Here is a 16589-nt window from a genome sequence, read left to right on the forward strand (position 1 = left end):
TCCAGGTGTACATCCAAACTGAAAACCTGCATTTTTAGGGGGAGTTTAACTCCATTTAATACAGGCTTAATCCCTATTCCCAGATCTGTCTTTCAGCGGACCAGAAATATCTCTATCTTGTTTGGATTAAATTTCAATTTGTTTGCCCTTATCAGATCCATCACCGATTGCCAGACACAGGTTTAGAACAGAAGGAGCTTCCTTGGTGTTTGGAGGAAAGAAAAAATTGAACTGGGTGTCATCAGCATATCTGTGGCACAATCCCAAACCTCCAGAGAACTTCTCGCGGTAGTTTCATGTAGAGAAGCAGGATTTCTTATGATAATTTTTCAATTGGTTGAACTGTAATAGATCTAGCATGATTTTAGCACTGGACGTGATTGCGAAAGTATCACATTTACTCAAATGTACTTCTTTACTCTATAAAGTGGAGGGCTTTCTTTCTTTCTTTCTTTCTTTCTTTCTTTCTTTCTTTTGTTTTGTTTTGTTTAAGCCATCTCTAAACCTTGTTGATTTACTGACTTCATTGAAACCTCATAACACATTTTTGTTTGTTTTGGCCATTAGAACAATAAAAGCAAGCAAGTAAACAAAATTGCTGACTTAAATAATTGGCTGTCTTGTGGCTGACATTTGTTTTATTCGCCTACGGCAGTCTGTAACTACATTAAAAAGAAGTAATTCAGTTTCATAATCTTAAAAGCAAGGTACAGTACCTCAGTTGCAACGTTTGATGTAGTTGTGGAGTGGAAAATGGGAAAGAGAGAAGTGCTCTGATGTGCATTCATCCTTTTAAATACGGCACATGGATCACAGTACCAGTACTGATACAGTTACTGTTATAAAAACCCTGCAATGTACAAACTTTGTTTTGTTATTATTTTGGACATGGGGATGAAGATGAAATGAAGATAAATGTAAAAAAAAAAAAAAACCATACAAGGACACAGTGATGGGTCCACCAACATCATCAAAGTATTCATGGCCAACACCACTCCACAACACACTCCATTATCGCCATTTTTACAGGTATTGGCTGGAATCCTGTTAGGCAGTTGCAAATATGTAGCCTGCAGTTATGTACTCTCAACCCCTATGTATTCACGAGACCTACGCAGCTCCTAGGTTATGGCTATATAGGCACCATGAAAGTCTCCTAAATTCCATGTACTGATAAGCAGATGTTGCAGTCAACAGGGGTTCCTTCATTCAATGAGGAAGCAACTGCCTGTTTCCATGTCCACCTGTTGCATGATTGATCTCTGGTGTGAGGGGGATTTGCAACAAGCATCCTTCTTCCACCTGTCATACCAGAAATCGCTCACAGGAGGGTATGGGAATGTCAGGTAGCTGCTTCTCGACTGACAACTGAATGGCCCCATGTTGATCCCAGTGGCTGCTCACCAGTAAATGGGTTTTGGGGGTCAATGTCTTTGAGCAAACGTTCACCCCAGAATTCACTATGTAGTAACATAGTTATGGTGCTTGGTAGCACACACAGGTCATATAAGATTCCAGTGTTCTGTTGGACAAGTGGGATGCGGGAGGAAAGGAACATAATAGTCCTTCCAAACATAATAATCTTTCCAACTCTGAGTGTACCTTACCTTGCACAAAATATTGTAGGGCAGTTATGTCAGAATCTGGTCCGATATACATTTGTCATTACTCAGATATAATGGGAAGTACATCTGAATTAAGATACATAAAATCCATGCCATCTTATAACATACATATTATTTATCCTTGGATGGGACCTGGTAACTCAAGTTGTTAAGACACTGACTCTGTTGATTGCAAAATCAGCAGATTGACAGTTCGAGGCCCAGGTGCCACATGATGAGCTCCCATCACTAGTCTCACTTTCTTCCAGCCTAGCAGTTCAAAAGCATGGCAATGCAAGTAGATAAATAGGTACCACTTCAATAGGAGGGTAAATAGTGTCCTGTGTAGTCATGCTGGCCACATGACCCACAGAACAGTCTCTGACAACGCAGGCTCTTTGGCTTAGTAACAGAGATGAGCACTGAACCCTACGGTCGGACATGACTTGACACCCTTATCAACGGGGAATATCTTTACCATTTACCTATTTATCCTTGAGATACAGTTATTAAAGGCACAGGAGGCCTGCAAGTAAATGTACTGAACACAGAGGGCAAGAGAAGTCCTCCTCAGGTATCCATTGTTGTATATGAATAAAGCATGGGGATTTGAGAGGGCTAGTTTTTATTTCTTTAGCGGACTATATTGGAAAATGGAACAGGAACAGTAGGCAGTCACCTCCCTGTCTGCTCATAATACATACCTGTAAAACAAAGTAAAACAGAGCTTTCTCTTAGAAAAATATTTAAAGTAGTTTATTCACAATCTCAGGTATGTGTACAAAGACACAAGCAGAGACGAAGGAAGTTACTTGAATTTCATTTTTTCAGCTATTATAAAGGGAGCAGCACTCAGTCTTCATGCTTCTTGGGGCAAAGTAGGCAACATAAATGCAACAAGAACAAAGGCCGAAAGAGGAGGGGAAAGCCTGCAAAGTGAATGACCAGGGAGTTTATTACACAGGAGGAATTTCTCTTAATTTCGAATGAAAAGAAAGTAGGGCCAGAATGCATTCATGTGAATTCACTAGTTCAGCGAATTTACATGAATTCGAATTGCATTTGAACTGACTTCTCATTGCCCGAAAATAGCTTGCCATTGCCCGAAATTGCGTGTGGTAGTCTATCATGCAATAATGTTAAACCCCATGATTGTGTTTGGATTGCCATTGGATTATACTTCCAATTTCCCTTGTCTGATAACGTTCCAGGAAGGGGAAGGTACATGTTGACAGGGAGATACATCATAAGAGAGGAATGGGTGGCTGGTGGGTGAAGGGAGGTCAAAGGGCCACAAATGCCCCTCAAGCCCCACTTTTGTAGCCTACAAAACCTCCTGCCAGGTTCTTGGCTCTCATTTTTAATTTTTGTGGTGCATCATTTTCAGCTGAGTTTCACCAAAACACCCCAAAATGTGTGGATGTGACTTCACTTACCCTCAAAGCACCTCATATACAACTGAAAAATTGTATTTTGGGACTTGGATGAGCAAGTGTGGCTCGTGAGCAGGCAGAGGAAAAAATGACCCTCCCCATTCCCTTTCCATCTTTTTTACAATCCATAGATTAAATAAGATACTGTGTACTGTAATTTCATTTGAGGACTTTAGGAACTAAAGTACCTATTCAGTTATTAGAATCATAGAACCATAGAATTATTAGACGGAATTTTCTAGTTTTATCGGATCCTTTTCATGAACACTGCATCTGCTTACTGGATGTATTTCTATTTTGCAGGATTGAAGCAATATCGTAAATATATTTGTTCACTGAAGAACAGGAACTTTCCTTAGGAATTTATGTAGGGACCACACAGACTTATCAGAATCCCTCCTCCTTGTTTGCTATTCCTTGTTTCCTTGGCACCCAAAGGACAACAGAACAGCGGATCCAGATGATGGCTGAGTTAGGACAGACTCCATTTTGTAATGATGTACAGTAAAATTAGTATACTGACCAAAGGACGAGTGGTAATGCCATCCTCTTGGAGTGGAAGTGGACTTTTTGAATGGTAGGCAACCATACAGCATGATGAAAGCAGAAGGAAGTGCAGAGTTGTCTGAGAACAGTGCAAATGGTAAGATGGATGAAGGAATGCTATCATTGCTCTCCATTAATCTGTACATGGTGGCTTAATTTTAAATGGTTAAATGTTAAATTAGATTGTTTTAACCTATGGTAATGAAAGGATACTAAACTAAATGCTAAGCTCCTGAACAAGGGGATCCTAAACTGTATAAAGTGAACTTTATATAATCCTAACACTGGGACATGATTGTCTTAGGGGTTTGTTCCATCCAATTTGGTTCCTGTTAACATGCTTGTTAGAAATTTAGCCCCAGGTCTGATGGTACAGGACTTCCTAAGCAACTACCTGCAGTCTACCTACTACAAAGGGACCTAAGTCCTTGCATAGCAGCATTCTGTGTAGTCATGCTCAAAAGGAAGGACTCTGTGGCTGCCAATAGAGAAGAAAAAATGTATTGCCTTTCTTCTACAGGTTTACTTCAGTGAATGAAGTAGATATGTTTCTAGGCATTATTTCTTTAACAGAAAATTTTGTACCAGAGGCAGAAATAACATGGAAAAAAATAGGGGTCAGTTCCTATTCCATACAAAAGAATAGCAGTTCAATGTCTTTGAGCAAATTTTCTATCCAAAACTATCCATATGCACATGTGTAATGAAACAACCAGGTCTGGCAATCTTGCATAGCATTGCAAACCTCCTGAAAACCCTTTGAAAGCTTTCTTTCAAAATGCATCCAGAGAGGACTTTTTTCTTTCACCCCTCAACTTATTTACAGTTTCCATGTTGATGACAAACATATAGATCTATCTTTTTAACATGCTTGGGATATCTGATAAGGCAAACTATCTACTTTCCCCTTTTATCTCTGTTTTGCAGTTCATGTACACTCACTAAAGGATTCTCAGGGCAGCTGCTCTTTACTTGTCCTGTGCTAGGCAGGCACAAATGTCTACCACAGAATTGCTAAATTAGAATTACATTTCCCCCATATCATTCTTAATTGCATTGTTTACTGCAGACACACCACTTGAAACCAACACCCAAAGTCTCTGTTGTTCCAACTCTTCTTCCCCATCATCCTAATGCTAATGCTGCTAAAAATCCAGCTAATGAGAAGATGATGAAAAAAGGGAACAAGCCTGGCTGGGTTTAAGAGGACTTTTTAAAAAGGAAATTCTTTCTCAGAGGGTTTTAAAATTGAGGTATTCCTGTCCTTTTGTTCCCATCCTATGGGGTGTTGCCTAACATTTCTGTTTCTCTACACTCTATACCTCTATAAGTTAGAAGCAGACCATCACAATGTCACTTTTCTTCACTGGCATCCTTTTTTAAAATCATATTTGCCAGGTGAAGAAGACAGTGGGCATCAAAGGCCTTTTAGTTGGTCTAATATAGGTATCACTGCAATCTACATTTTGGATTTTGTTTTAGGATCAACATCCCCCCCTTCCTTTACATATTTTTGGCCCTTAAACAGAGTGCAGTGCTGTATATAAAACTTGTGTAACACAGTTTTCCGTTTTTTGGTAGTATAGTCAGCCCTCTACACTTGTGGCTTTGACTTTTATGGATTTGATTATTCACCGATTTGATTAATATGTTTTCTCTAGGAATATCTAGATCCGCCAGCTTGACTCCATGGTCAACGTTCACCAGATATCGCACTGGAGGACATAGAGGTTCCTCGAAAAAATACTTCTCTAGGTATTTGTAGATCTTCCAGTGCAATTCTGTCTTCCAACAGATGTTGGTCACAGACCTGTGCTGGAGGATCTAGAGATTTCTAGAGGTTAAAAAACAGTGTTTTATTATTTGTGCTTTTTCCAGTTTCACAGGAATCCTGTTCCCCTAACCCCAGTGAATATGGTGGGCCACTGTACTACCAAAAATAGTTTGGGTACCATGATGTTGGTAGTACCAGAGCTTCAGACATTAGGATTTTTTTAAAAAAATCATTACTGCTGCTTGTTAGAAAGTGGTGGGTGAGGGGTATAATTCATTGTTTGTAACATTAGGAAGGCAATAATTCAGTTTGTTCCATTAGTAATTCAGTAATTACTTTAAAAATAAACTGGCATTTATAAAGATTGACATGTTTGGTTGTCATTACAGTCCATGAATTTCATTACTGCGTCTCCAAAAACACAATTTTTGATCATTTTAAATTAATTTATTTACCTTTTCCATTAAGTAAAAAGTACAGGGGGATTATCACACGGTAGCTTGCCATCTCCGAAAACTTGCTAAATAATCTGTAAAGCGTGAGGGTGTGATCACCGGTTGCATTTGCCCCCCATGATTAAATCATCATGGAGGCATTCGTGGAGCAGCCATTTCTCTGCATAACAGGAACTTCCATTAAGCAGAGAAATGGCTGCTCTGTGAATGCTTTAATGATGGGATGCTTCCATGACAGTTTAATCATGGGGGGAAAGCATGACCAGCGATTACACTCTCGTGCTTTAAAGATGATTTAACGACCTTTCACAGGGGGTAAGCCTCTGTGTGATAATCCCCTAGGAAGCCTAGCACAACAAAGCAAATATGATATAATGACCAACACTGAAACCAGGTGGGATGAGTCTCATGAATAGAATGTAGGAATAGAGGGATATAGCCTTTTAAAGAGAAACAGGCCAAATGAGAAAGGAGGAGGAATAGCATTTTATGTCAAGGATGTTTACACCTGTGAAGAGATCCAGGATTTAAATCCTGGAAGCCAGGTGGAGAGCATCGAGATAAAAATTAAATGAGAGGGAAACAACAATTTACTACAGAGCCCCTTTCTAGAACAGATGATCACACACATAGAATGGAGAGATGCAGTAGTGATGGGTGACTTCAACTATCCTGACATTTGCTGGAAGTCAAACTTGGCCAAATCCTCAAGGTCTAGTAAATTCCTCACTTGCCTGGAAGACAGTTTCATTGTCCAGAAGGTGGAAGAGGCAACAGGCAGGTCAGCTATTTTAGATCTGCTCCTAACCAACAGTGATGACCTGGTTAATAGGTTGGGATCCTTAGGTGGGAGCAAGCATGTTCTCCTGGAGTTTGTCATACAGTGGAGAAGAGAAGCCAAGGAGAGACATGCATTCTAGACTTTAGGAGAGCTGATTTCAGCAAGCTTAGGGTTATCCCATGGTCAGGAATATTAAACAAGAAGGGAATTTAGGATGGATGGGAATTTCTGAAAAGGGAGATACTGAAGGCATAATTTCAAACTGTTCCAATGAGGAGGAAAAGTGGGAGATGTCTCAAGGAACCAGGATGGATGACTAAAGAACGTTCAACTGAGCTAAGTTTTAAATGGAACATGTATAAGAAATGGAAAAATGGGGAAATCACCAAAGAGAAATTCAAACAAATAGTGAGCACATGTAGGGGTAAAGTCAGAAAAGCTAAAGTGCAGAATGAGCTCAGGCTTGTTAGAGAGGTTAAGAATAACAAAAAGGGCTTTTTGGGGTATGTTCGCAGGAAAAAGAAGAAGAAGGAAATGGTAGGGCAACTACAGCACTTTATAAATAAAGTTTAATAATAATAATATGTGGAAATGTAGCAAAATGCTAACACAGGACAAAAAAGACACCTTCTTTGCCTCAGTCTTCTCAGAAAAGGAAAAGGGTGCTCAGTCTGAGGAAAATGGAGCAGAGGACACAATGGGGAAATGCAGCACGGAATAAGTAAAGAGGTAGTGCAGGAATACCTGGTTAATCTAAATAAATTTAAGTCTCCAGGTCCAGGTGGGCTACATCCAAGAGTATTAAAAGAACTAGCAAATGTAATCTCAGAGCCATTGGCAGTAATCTTTGATAACTCCTGGAGAACAGGAGAAGTCCCAGAAGACTGGAGGAGGGCAAACATTGTCCCCATCTTCAAAAAGGGGAAAAAAGGATCCCAACAATTATCATCCAGTTAGTCTGACATCAATACCAGGAAAGATTCTGGAGCAGATCATAAGAGTCTGTGAACATGTAGAAGAAAATTCCATAATCACAAAAAGTCAACATGGGTTTCAGAGAAACAAATCATGCCAGACAAATCTAATCTCTTCTTTTGATAAAATTACGAATTTGGTAGATGAAGGGAATGTTGTGGATATAGTATATCTTGATTTCAGTAAGGCCTTTGACAAAGTTCCCCATGACATTCTTGCAAACAAGCTTGTAAAATGTGGGCTAGACAAAGTAACTGTTACATGGATTTGTAATTGGTTGACTGGCTGAACCCAAAGGGTGCTCAACAATAGTTCCTTTTCATCCTGGAGAGAAGTGACCAGTGGGGTCCCACAGGGCTCTGTCCTGGGCCCAGTGCTGTTCAACATCTTTATCAATGACTTGGATGACAGAATTGGGGGCATACTTATCAAATTTGCAGATAACACCAAACTGGGAGGAATAGCTAATACTCCAGAGGACAGGATCAAAATTCAAAATGATCTTAATAGATTAGAATGCTGGGCCAAAGCTAACAAAATGAATTTCAACATGGAGAACTGTAAGGGCAGAGAAATGAAATGCATAGATATAGGATGGGGGACACATGTGAAAGGGATCTAGGAGTCCTAGTAGACCACAAGTTGAACATGAGACAATAGTGTGATGTGGTAGCTAAAAAGGCCAATGCGATTCTAGGCTGCATCAATAGAAGTATAGTGTCTAAATTGAGGGAGGCAAAAATGCCACTTTGTTCTGCTTTGATCAGACCTCACCTGGAATATAGTGTCCAGTTCTGGGCATCACGATTGAAAAAAGGATGTTGAGAAGCTAGAGCGTGTCCAAAGAAGGGTGACTAAAATAGTAAAAGGTCTGGAAACCATGCCTTATGAGGAACACCTTAGGGAGCTGGGTATGTTTAGCCTGGAGAAGAGATGATTGAGAGGTGATATGATAGCCCTGTTGAAATATCTGAAGGGGTATCATATTGAGAATGGAGCAAGCTTGTTTTCTGATGCTCCAGAGAATAGGACTCAGAACAATGGATGAAAGCTCCAGGAAAACAGATTCCACCTCAACATTAGGAAGAACATCCTGACAGTAAGGGCTGTTTGACAGTTCCTCAGAGTGTGGTGGAATCTCCTTCTTTGGAGGCTTTTAACCAGAGGCTGGATGGCCATTTGTCAGGGATGCTTTGATTGAGAGTTCCTGTATGCCAGGGGGTTGGACTGGATGACCCTTGTGGTCTCTTCCAAATCTATGATTCTATGAGTTGAACCTGTGGTAACTGAGCAAACAAGTAAGAGTGAAGGGTATGGTCATTTAAATAGTCATAAAAGTGTGTTGCAGCCAGGAGAACATATCAGGAGGCAACCATGCTGGAAGTGTTTTAAAAATTCATTTTATTATGAATTTTGTTCATTTTGTTTGGCACCTTCAGCTCCCTTCAGATGTAGTTAATGATCATGGATTACTCTTTGTCTTCCAGAGCTAAATGACAACAAAACAAAATCTAATGGACTTCAGGAACAAGACTCAACATTAGATTCCTTCCAGGTTAACAATGGTAGTCAAGAAAATCTAGACACACCGAGTAAGCCCACCAGAGAGTTCAGTCCTTCAGAGTATGTGCCATATCCATAAATAGTCACAATTAGTTCATTCAGAAAGTTAATAAGTAGATAATGTCTTGTATCTTTTTTGTTTTTGTCAGGCACAATCCTTCACTGGTATCAAGTTCCTATTCATCAGAAAATCCTCACCATTCTAGCACTCTCTCCCCTGAAACTAATGTGATAGAAGAAACTGGTCAGTTAGTCAAAGGTAGCCGTCAGAATTCTGCTCCATGTGAGTAAAATTGCATAAGTATTCAGAAGTAATACTGACAGTTTATTTGCAGCATTGCATAAACATTGCTTTATTATACACACCTGTTACTCCACATCATATGCACTAACAGCGAATTTAAGTCCAAGCTTTTAAATACTTCTGTGGAAAAGAAATTAATTTTGTCAAGTATTACAGATGACATGTAAGAAATTTCTGTTGCTAATGTGAAGATTTTATTATCAAAAGGGAGAACCTTTACTGCCAGTGCTTGTGAGACAGCCTTGCAATGGGATTCTTCTGTTTCTGGATTTCAGAGCTGTTTTTTTTCCCTATTAAAATCTTCATTATTAAGTGGAAACAGAAGCCACGATGCATTCCTCCTTCAGAATAATAGTGATGGCAATTCTAATAGTTGATTCAGGTAGTTTAACCAAGTGGCCATCTGTAACCTAATTGCCTCAGATGGTTGCTGGGATGCTTACCCGTATTGTCCGGCGTATAAGACGACTGGGCATATAAGACGACCCCCAACTTTTCCAGTTAAAATATAGAGTTTGGGATATACTCACCGTATAAGACTACCCCTCTTCCAGTGCACACCAAATAAAAATTAAAAAAACATCAGATTTGATTTCAATATGGTAATTTTAATTCAAATGACATGCAGGTACTTAGCAGGAAACCTTGTTGTACACAAAGCCTGCTTGGATTGGTCAGCTCTCCCTGCTTGCCCAGCCCTCCCTGTCTCCAAGACTATCAGAGCGGTAGCTGCTTTCATACGATCATTCAATATGGTGGGGATGCGGCTGCGGCCGTTTTTGAGCTCCCCTCAATATATGCGGTGACCACAGAGTCTCCATTCCGGCTCAGAAGGTTCAGCACCTGCCCTATAAGACGACACCCAGCGTATAAGACGACCCCCGACTTTTGAGAAGATTTTCCTGGGTTAAAAAGTAGTCTTATACGCCAGAAAATACAGTACTTTCTGAGTTCTTCAAAGCCAATGATGCAAATAAACACTGGTATAAGGCTGATACATATCCCTTGATGTTCATCTAGTTAAGCAAGCAGTTGGCTCAAAAGAGTGGCTCAGATGCCTTATAGAAGGAGGTGCGCAAAGTTGGTGCTTTATTACTGTATAATGCTTCCTCCCCATGTCAGATTCCTATGTGTCCATGTCCATGTATTGTGCTGCAAGGGCCTAAATACCCTAAAGGCAACAGATCTCATCTGATCTTTGAAGATACTCCAAGTCAGCCCTGGTAGTACTTGGATGGGAGACTGCCAATGAATATCAGGTGTTGTAAGTTATACTGTTGGCCCTTCTTATAGACAGTTTTTTTTATACACGGATTCAAGCATCCACGGTTTGAAAATGTTCAAAAAAGTATAAATTTCAAATATGAAACCTTGATTTTTCATTTTTTTTATAAGGGACACAATTTTGCTATGTCATTATATTTAATGGGACTTGAACATCCACAGGTTTTGTTATCCACAGGGGATTTGGGAACCAAACTCCAGCATATAACAAGGGTCCACCGTATTTCAGAAGGAACTGTCAAAACCACCTCTGAGGATTTCTTGCCTAAGAAAAGCCTATGAAATGGGGTCACCATAAGTCAACAGCAACGTGAGGGCATGTACACACAACACACACACACACACACACACACACACACACACAGTGTGCTGTAGAACACGTACATACTGATCTACTGTCCACAACTGTATATGCTAAATTCAGCATGCTCACAGTTTATTTCCTCCTCCTCCTCACTTTGACTTTTTCTTTAGCAGTAAATAAGAACTCAGCCATGGAATGGACTTTTTACCCAACGTCTGGTAATCGTACATATCATAATGGAAAGAAGTGTATCTTTGATGGTATCCACCTCAGAAACAAAACTACCTCATCTGAAATGACTGTGGAGATGCGTCTAGGAAGGAAGAAATTAGGTAAAACTCCCTAAATGGTTTTATATTTAACCTTAACATCGTAACTGCATTGATGGCATTCCAAATCTTGTTGGGACCAACATACTTTAGCTGAAATTTCATACTACCAATAACTGAAACTTAAGAGAGCTTGGTTGAAAATATGGGAGAGGGCCTTCTGTTTTAAATGTGTTCTAAAATTGCATTTAACATGTATTTGTGCTTTAAAAATCTAAATTTAGTTTAATCGTGTTTTAACTTTTGTATTTATAGTTTTTTTTAGCTGTACTGTGTTTTTAAAGGGTTATGACCTACCTTGATTCCTATGCTGGGGAAAAAGCAGGATATAACACAAACAAACAAACAAACATTAGCTTTTTTACATTGAACCTATACATTTGAGTTATATAAATTACAATATTTTCAGATGTATAGATAATTAATATTTTCTTTTAGCTCAATAACCAGCTCTTTGAAAAGAACAGGGAGGACTACTTTAGTTTTTCAGGTTTTTATTTAATATTTATTGCTTATTATTCCTGTGGGTGTTGTCCATTACTTATTTTTTTAGTCATGCAAGACTAATGTAGGCAGTATCCGCTGCAGAAATAATCCAGTTTGACACCACTTTAACTGCCAATGCTCAATGCTATGGAATTCTGGGGACTGTAGTTTGTTGTGGCAACAGAGCTATCTGACAAAGTAAGCTAAATGTCTCACAAATCCCAGAATTCTATAGCATTGAGCCATCACAGTTCAGGTAGCGTTAAACTGAATTATTTTTGCAGTGTGGATGGAGCCATAGTTAATTTTAAGCATTTGAATCAAAAATAAGGTGAAAATTAGGCTCTTTCTTTCTTTCTTTCTTTCTTTCTTTCCTTCTTCTTCTTCTTGTTCTTCTTTTTGCATGATTAGCATCATTGGTCCAAAACACACTGCAGAAATAATCCAGTTTGGATGTTCACAAAAGGAATACTCCTGTTTTTTCTCCTATTCCTTCCACAAGCCTTGCCAGAAGACTGAGGCCTCAGCAGCCCCCCCACCAGTATAAATTAGATGAAGAGACTGCTATGAGAAGGAGGAAACCTATGGAAAACTTTCTTTCCATGGCCTTTGAGTCTTTCAGCAAGTAGCTCTGCACAGTTATCAAAACTAACTGAAGGAAAATATACTATTTAAACTTTAAGTAAGCAATTTCTGGTTTATGTCAACATGCCTATATTTGAATTAATGTTCTGGCATGTATGGACCTGCATCCCCATTTGGAGAATGATGGTTTTCTAAATACAGATTCCTTATTTAAATATACCTTTTTTTTTTGTGGAAATCATAGTGGATGTAATTGCCTCCAGAAATGGCATACCATTTGTGACATCAGGTGACCATCCCTATGCTTGTCCAGAGCAAAGTACAAACTTTCATAAAACAGGAGCAATAAGATCTCCAGTGAATTTTGGGAGGTAAGTTTTCTTTTTCCCCTTTATTTCTTAAATTTATATTCTGCCTTTCTACTAAAAGAAGGTTATGAAGATGACTAACAATAAAAAAATAGTTTTTTGTGGGTTTTTCGGGCTATGTGGCTATGTTCTAGAAGATGGCCACATAGCCCGAAAAACCCACAAATACTATGGATGCCGTCCAGAAAGCCTTCAACTTCACAATAAAAAAATACATAATTAACAAAAACAAAAACCTAACATTAAAATTAACATTTTAAAAAAGAAACAAAGACACAATCAGAAAGACAGAACCACTATCCAAGCAGTTGCTGCCTTCAACAAGAGATTAGTTTGTAAGCCAAAGATCTTCTGAAGGGGTAGAAAAGTATTTGCCAGCCACCAGAAGGACAACTGGAAGACAACCAATCTAACTACTCTTAGCAGAGAACCCCATCTAAAGCCTGTGAGTGGCCACCAAGAAGGCATTCTCTTGCATCTCCCACCAAATATGCCTCTGGTCATGACAGGACTGAAAGAAGGGTCTCTCTTAAAGACCTTAATCTCAGGCAGGCTTCTATGCAAGAATGTAGCCTTTCAGATCGCCTACGTCAGATAGCTTCATAGAAATAGCCTTATGCTTGAACTTTCTTCAAATTATATTGCTCTTTTTTTTGGCTAACACAAACTCATCAGCTTTATGAAAACCATAGGTGTTGGGCTATATGGAGAAACCATAAGGGGGGACTACATCTCCCAGTACTTCAGGGACCTGACTCATAGCTGACCCGTAGTTGTAGCCACACTCCAGGTGCTGAAAGGGAGAAAGATCTCACTGCTTTTAACACTAAGCACTGTGGCCAGAGCAGCAAGGAAGATAAGTATGCAGAGTAGAAGAATCTTTGGGAAGAGAGAAAGGTGGGTAAAAAGTGAAAGCTATCCATGCTGATTATGTCCCAGGGAACTATTAGTCGAGAGTGATTGGAGTCCCATACCTTGTTAGACTTCAGCTGAAGAACTGACAGTTTTTTGAGTTACAGCACATATAAAGTCGAAGACTTTCATTGCTGGCATCCATAGTTTTTTGTGGTTTTTTTTAGCTATGTAGCCATGTTCTAGAAGAGTTTCTTCCTGATGTTTTGCCAGCCACAGATGCTGATGAAACGTCAGGAAGAAACTCTTCTAGAACATGGCCACATAGCCCATAAAATCCACAAAAAACACATATAAAGTTTCCTAAAATTAATGTTTTTGAGATTCACCCGATCAAAGGAAGTCAGGGCTTCAGAACACTTTTAACAGTGACCAGAAGAATTTTAGCAGGTGGTGCCTTTCTTAACCTTGAATTATAGCCTGCACTTTTTTCTACTACAACTAACGATAAAGGTACAGAAGCTTTCTATTCACTATTTCCCTATGAGAGAAATAGTCCAGGACGTGCCACTGACTTGTTTCCAGTACAATGGTTTGTGTGTGTGTGTGTGACTTAAAGTGCAGGATAATTCACACAGGGGATTATCACACGGAGGAGACAAGCATCCTCCTCTCTTCGTTAAATTGTCTCATTTGCACAATCGGGAGAAAGATTATCACACACCTGCACGCTTATCTCATTCTTCTCCCATCGATAAACAGTAATGGATGCATCATTGGGTATTCTGTTAATACCCAAAGACCTGTCCATTACTGTTTACCAACAGGAGAAAAATGGGATAGGCATGTAGGGGTGTGATAATCTTCCCCCCGATCACGCAAATGAGACAATTTAACAACGGGGTGTGTGTGTGTGTGGGGGGGGGGAAGGACATTTGCCTCCTGTATCATAATCTACAGTCTTTTCACACATACTGTAGCATCATAGAGTTAGAAGGAACCACAAACACCATCTGGTTCAACGTGCTGCCATGCAAAAATACACAGCTAATCATTTGTGGGAGATGGGCATCCAATCTCTGCTTGAAGACCTTCAAAGATGAAGAGTCCATCACCCTTGGAGGCAATGTATGCCATTCTCAAACAGCTCTTACGGTCAATAAGTTCTTCCTACTGTTTAGCTTGATTCTCTTATTGCAGTTTAAATCCATTGATTCATTCTCTAGTCTCTGAAGCAGCTGCTCATTCCATCTTTTGTATATGAGATCCTTTCAGGTATTTAACTATGGGTGTCATATCAACCCCTTAATCTTCTCTTTCATCAGGTTAAACATATCCAACTCCCTAAGCTGTTCTTCATAGGACTTGATGTCCAGACCTTTTACCATATTGTTGCCCTCCATTTAACACATCCCAGCTTTTCAATATTATTCTTGAACCTGATGCCCAGAAGTAGACACAGTATTCCAGGTAAGATGTGCTCAAATACAGTGGGATTATAACTTCCCTCAACCTGGAGACTTACACCTATTGAGGAAACCTAGAATTGCTGCTATAGCACAGTCACATTCAGTTTGTGCTCTGTTAAGATACTTTTCAGATGTCATCAAGCCTGGCATTACCCATCTTATATTTGTCCAGTTTTGTACTGTTTTTCATTCAGGAGGAGTCTGAGGCAATGGATGCTCTGAACAGTTAAGTTTTCCCTCTGTCCTGTGTTAACATCTCATCATTTCTTCACACAATAGCCCCCATTTCCTTGATTTTCCTTTTGTTCTGAACATAGTCCCTAACCCACCACTTCTCTAGCAAGCCTGAGATCATTATGAGCCTTTCTGACTTTCCCTCTCCAATGCTTACTTTTTATTTGTATTCCCTTCTGGTGTTTCCCTTGTTCTTCCATTCCTTATACAGGTCTCTTTGAAATCTTAGCTCATCTGAAAGTTCTTTGTATGTCCATATTGGCTTTGTTTGGACATTGTTGCAAAAGTGCCTTCAATATCCATCTTTAAGAAACTGCTCTCAACTCATTTCCCTTTGATGATTTCTCATTAGCAAAGAAAAGAATATTCACAATTATTTATTCTAACATTAAAAAAGAGCATTTCATGATAGTTGTCAGGAAAAATAATAGAACATTGAAAATTGTGCACATTTTTTCCCTGGGATTTGACATTCCAAAGTGTTGTTCTGGAATTACTCTGTGGAGAAAAACACTTTTTTGTGCAAATAAATTATCTGTTTTCTGTTCAGAAAACGTATCCTGTGTAAAGCTGGCAATTGTCCACAGAAATAGAGAGTGAAAAAAGTGGGTCAGACCCCAATCATACACAATGTATCATCAGTAGAAGCAGAAGCATAGTTCAAGTGGCCTGAGGTCCCAATATGAAAAGCAACCTTGAGCAAGGTCCAAAGCCAACTAGAGAGTTCCCGGAAAGAGTAATTCAAAGTACATGCTGAAGTTCAGAGAGCCACAAAATCAGTGACATCAAATAAGATTACAAAGGCAGTGTTGAAGCTTGTTGTAATAAATAATAATAATAATAATAATACTTTTATTTTTATCCCGCTTTTCTGTGACGAGACAATCAAACCGGCTCACAGCACATTAAAATATCCACATTCAATATTATATCTCAGATTCTCCCCTTAAAACAGAATTAAACATAATACAATTAAAATTAGAGATTAAAATATCTATTAATAAAAAAAGAACGTAAAAAAGTATAACAATAAAAATATAACAAGGGCAGAGAATAAATAAAAATTTGTCTGCCTCAATGGTTAAGCCTTTGCTAAACTAATTTCTAGACAACTGTAAAACAACACCACTGGCCTAATTAAATAATAATAATAATAACAATAATAATAATAAAATTTTTATTTGTATTTTCCCGCCTCTCCCAGGTGGATCGAAGCGGGATTACAGTTGAGCAACAACAACAG

The 16589-nt window shown here is 39.1% G+C and overlaps 1 protein-coding gene across 3 annotated transcripts in view; it reads left to right on the plus strand.

Moving 5' to 3' along the window:
* Positions 1-16589, plus strand: part of SPATS1 (spermatogenesis associated serine rich 1) — a 32551-nt gene that overhangs the window by 8392 nt on the left and 7570 nt on the right. The window contains exons 2-6 of one of the 3 annotated variants that reach the window (XM_089519083.1): positions 3341-3680; positions 9056-9191; positions 9281-9414; positions 11194-11355; positions 12668-12794. In XM_089519083.1, the coding sequence (XP_089375209.1) occupies positions 3632-3680; positions 9056-9191; positions 9281-9414; positions 11194-11355; positions 12668-12794 (608 nt within the window). In that variant the 5' untranslated portion in view covers positions 3341-3631. The remainder of the gene's footprint in view (positions 1-3340; positions 3681-9055; positions 9192-9280; positions 9415-11193; positions 11356-12667; positions 12795-16589) is intronic. The other 2 variants (XM_089519084.1, XM_089519085.1) reach the window with 2 other exon arrangements.

This window comes from Sceloporus occidentalis, unplaced genomic scaffold (assembly GCF_023333645.1).
Source record: "Sceloporus occidentalis isolate IW3139 unplaced genomic scaffold, rSceOcc1.0.p SCAF_4, whole genome shotgun sequence".
In the NCBI taxonomy this organism is placed as follows: Eukaryota; Metazoa; Chordata; class Lepidosauria; order Squamata; family Phrynosomatidae; genus Sceloporus; species Sceloporus occidentalis.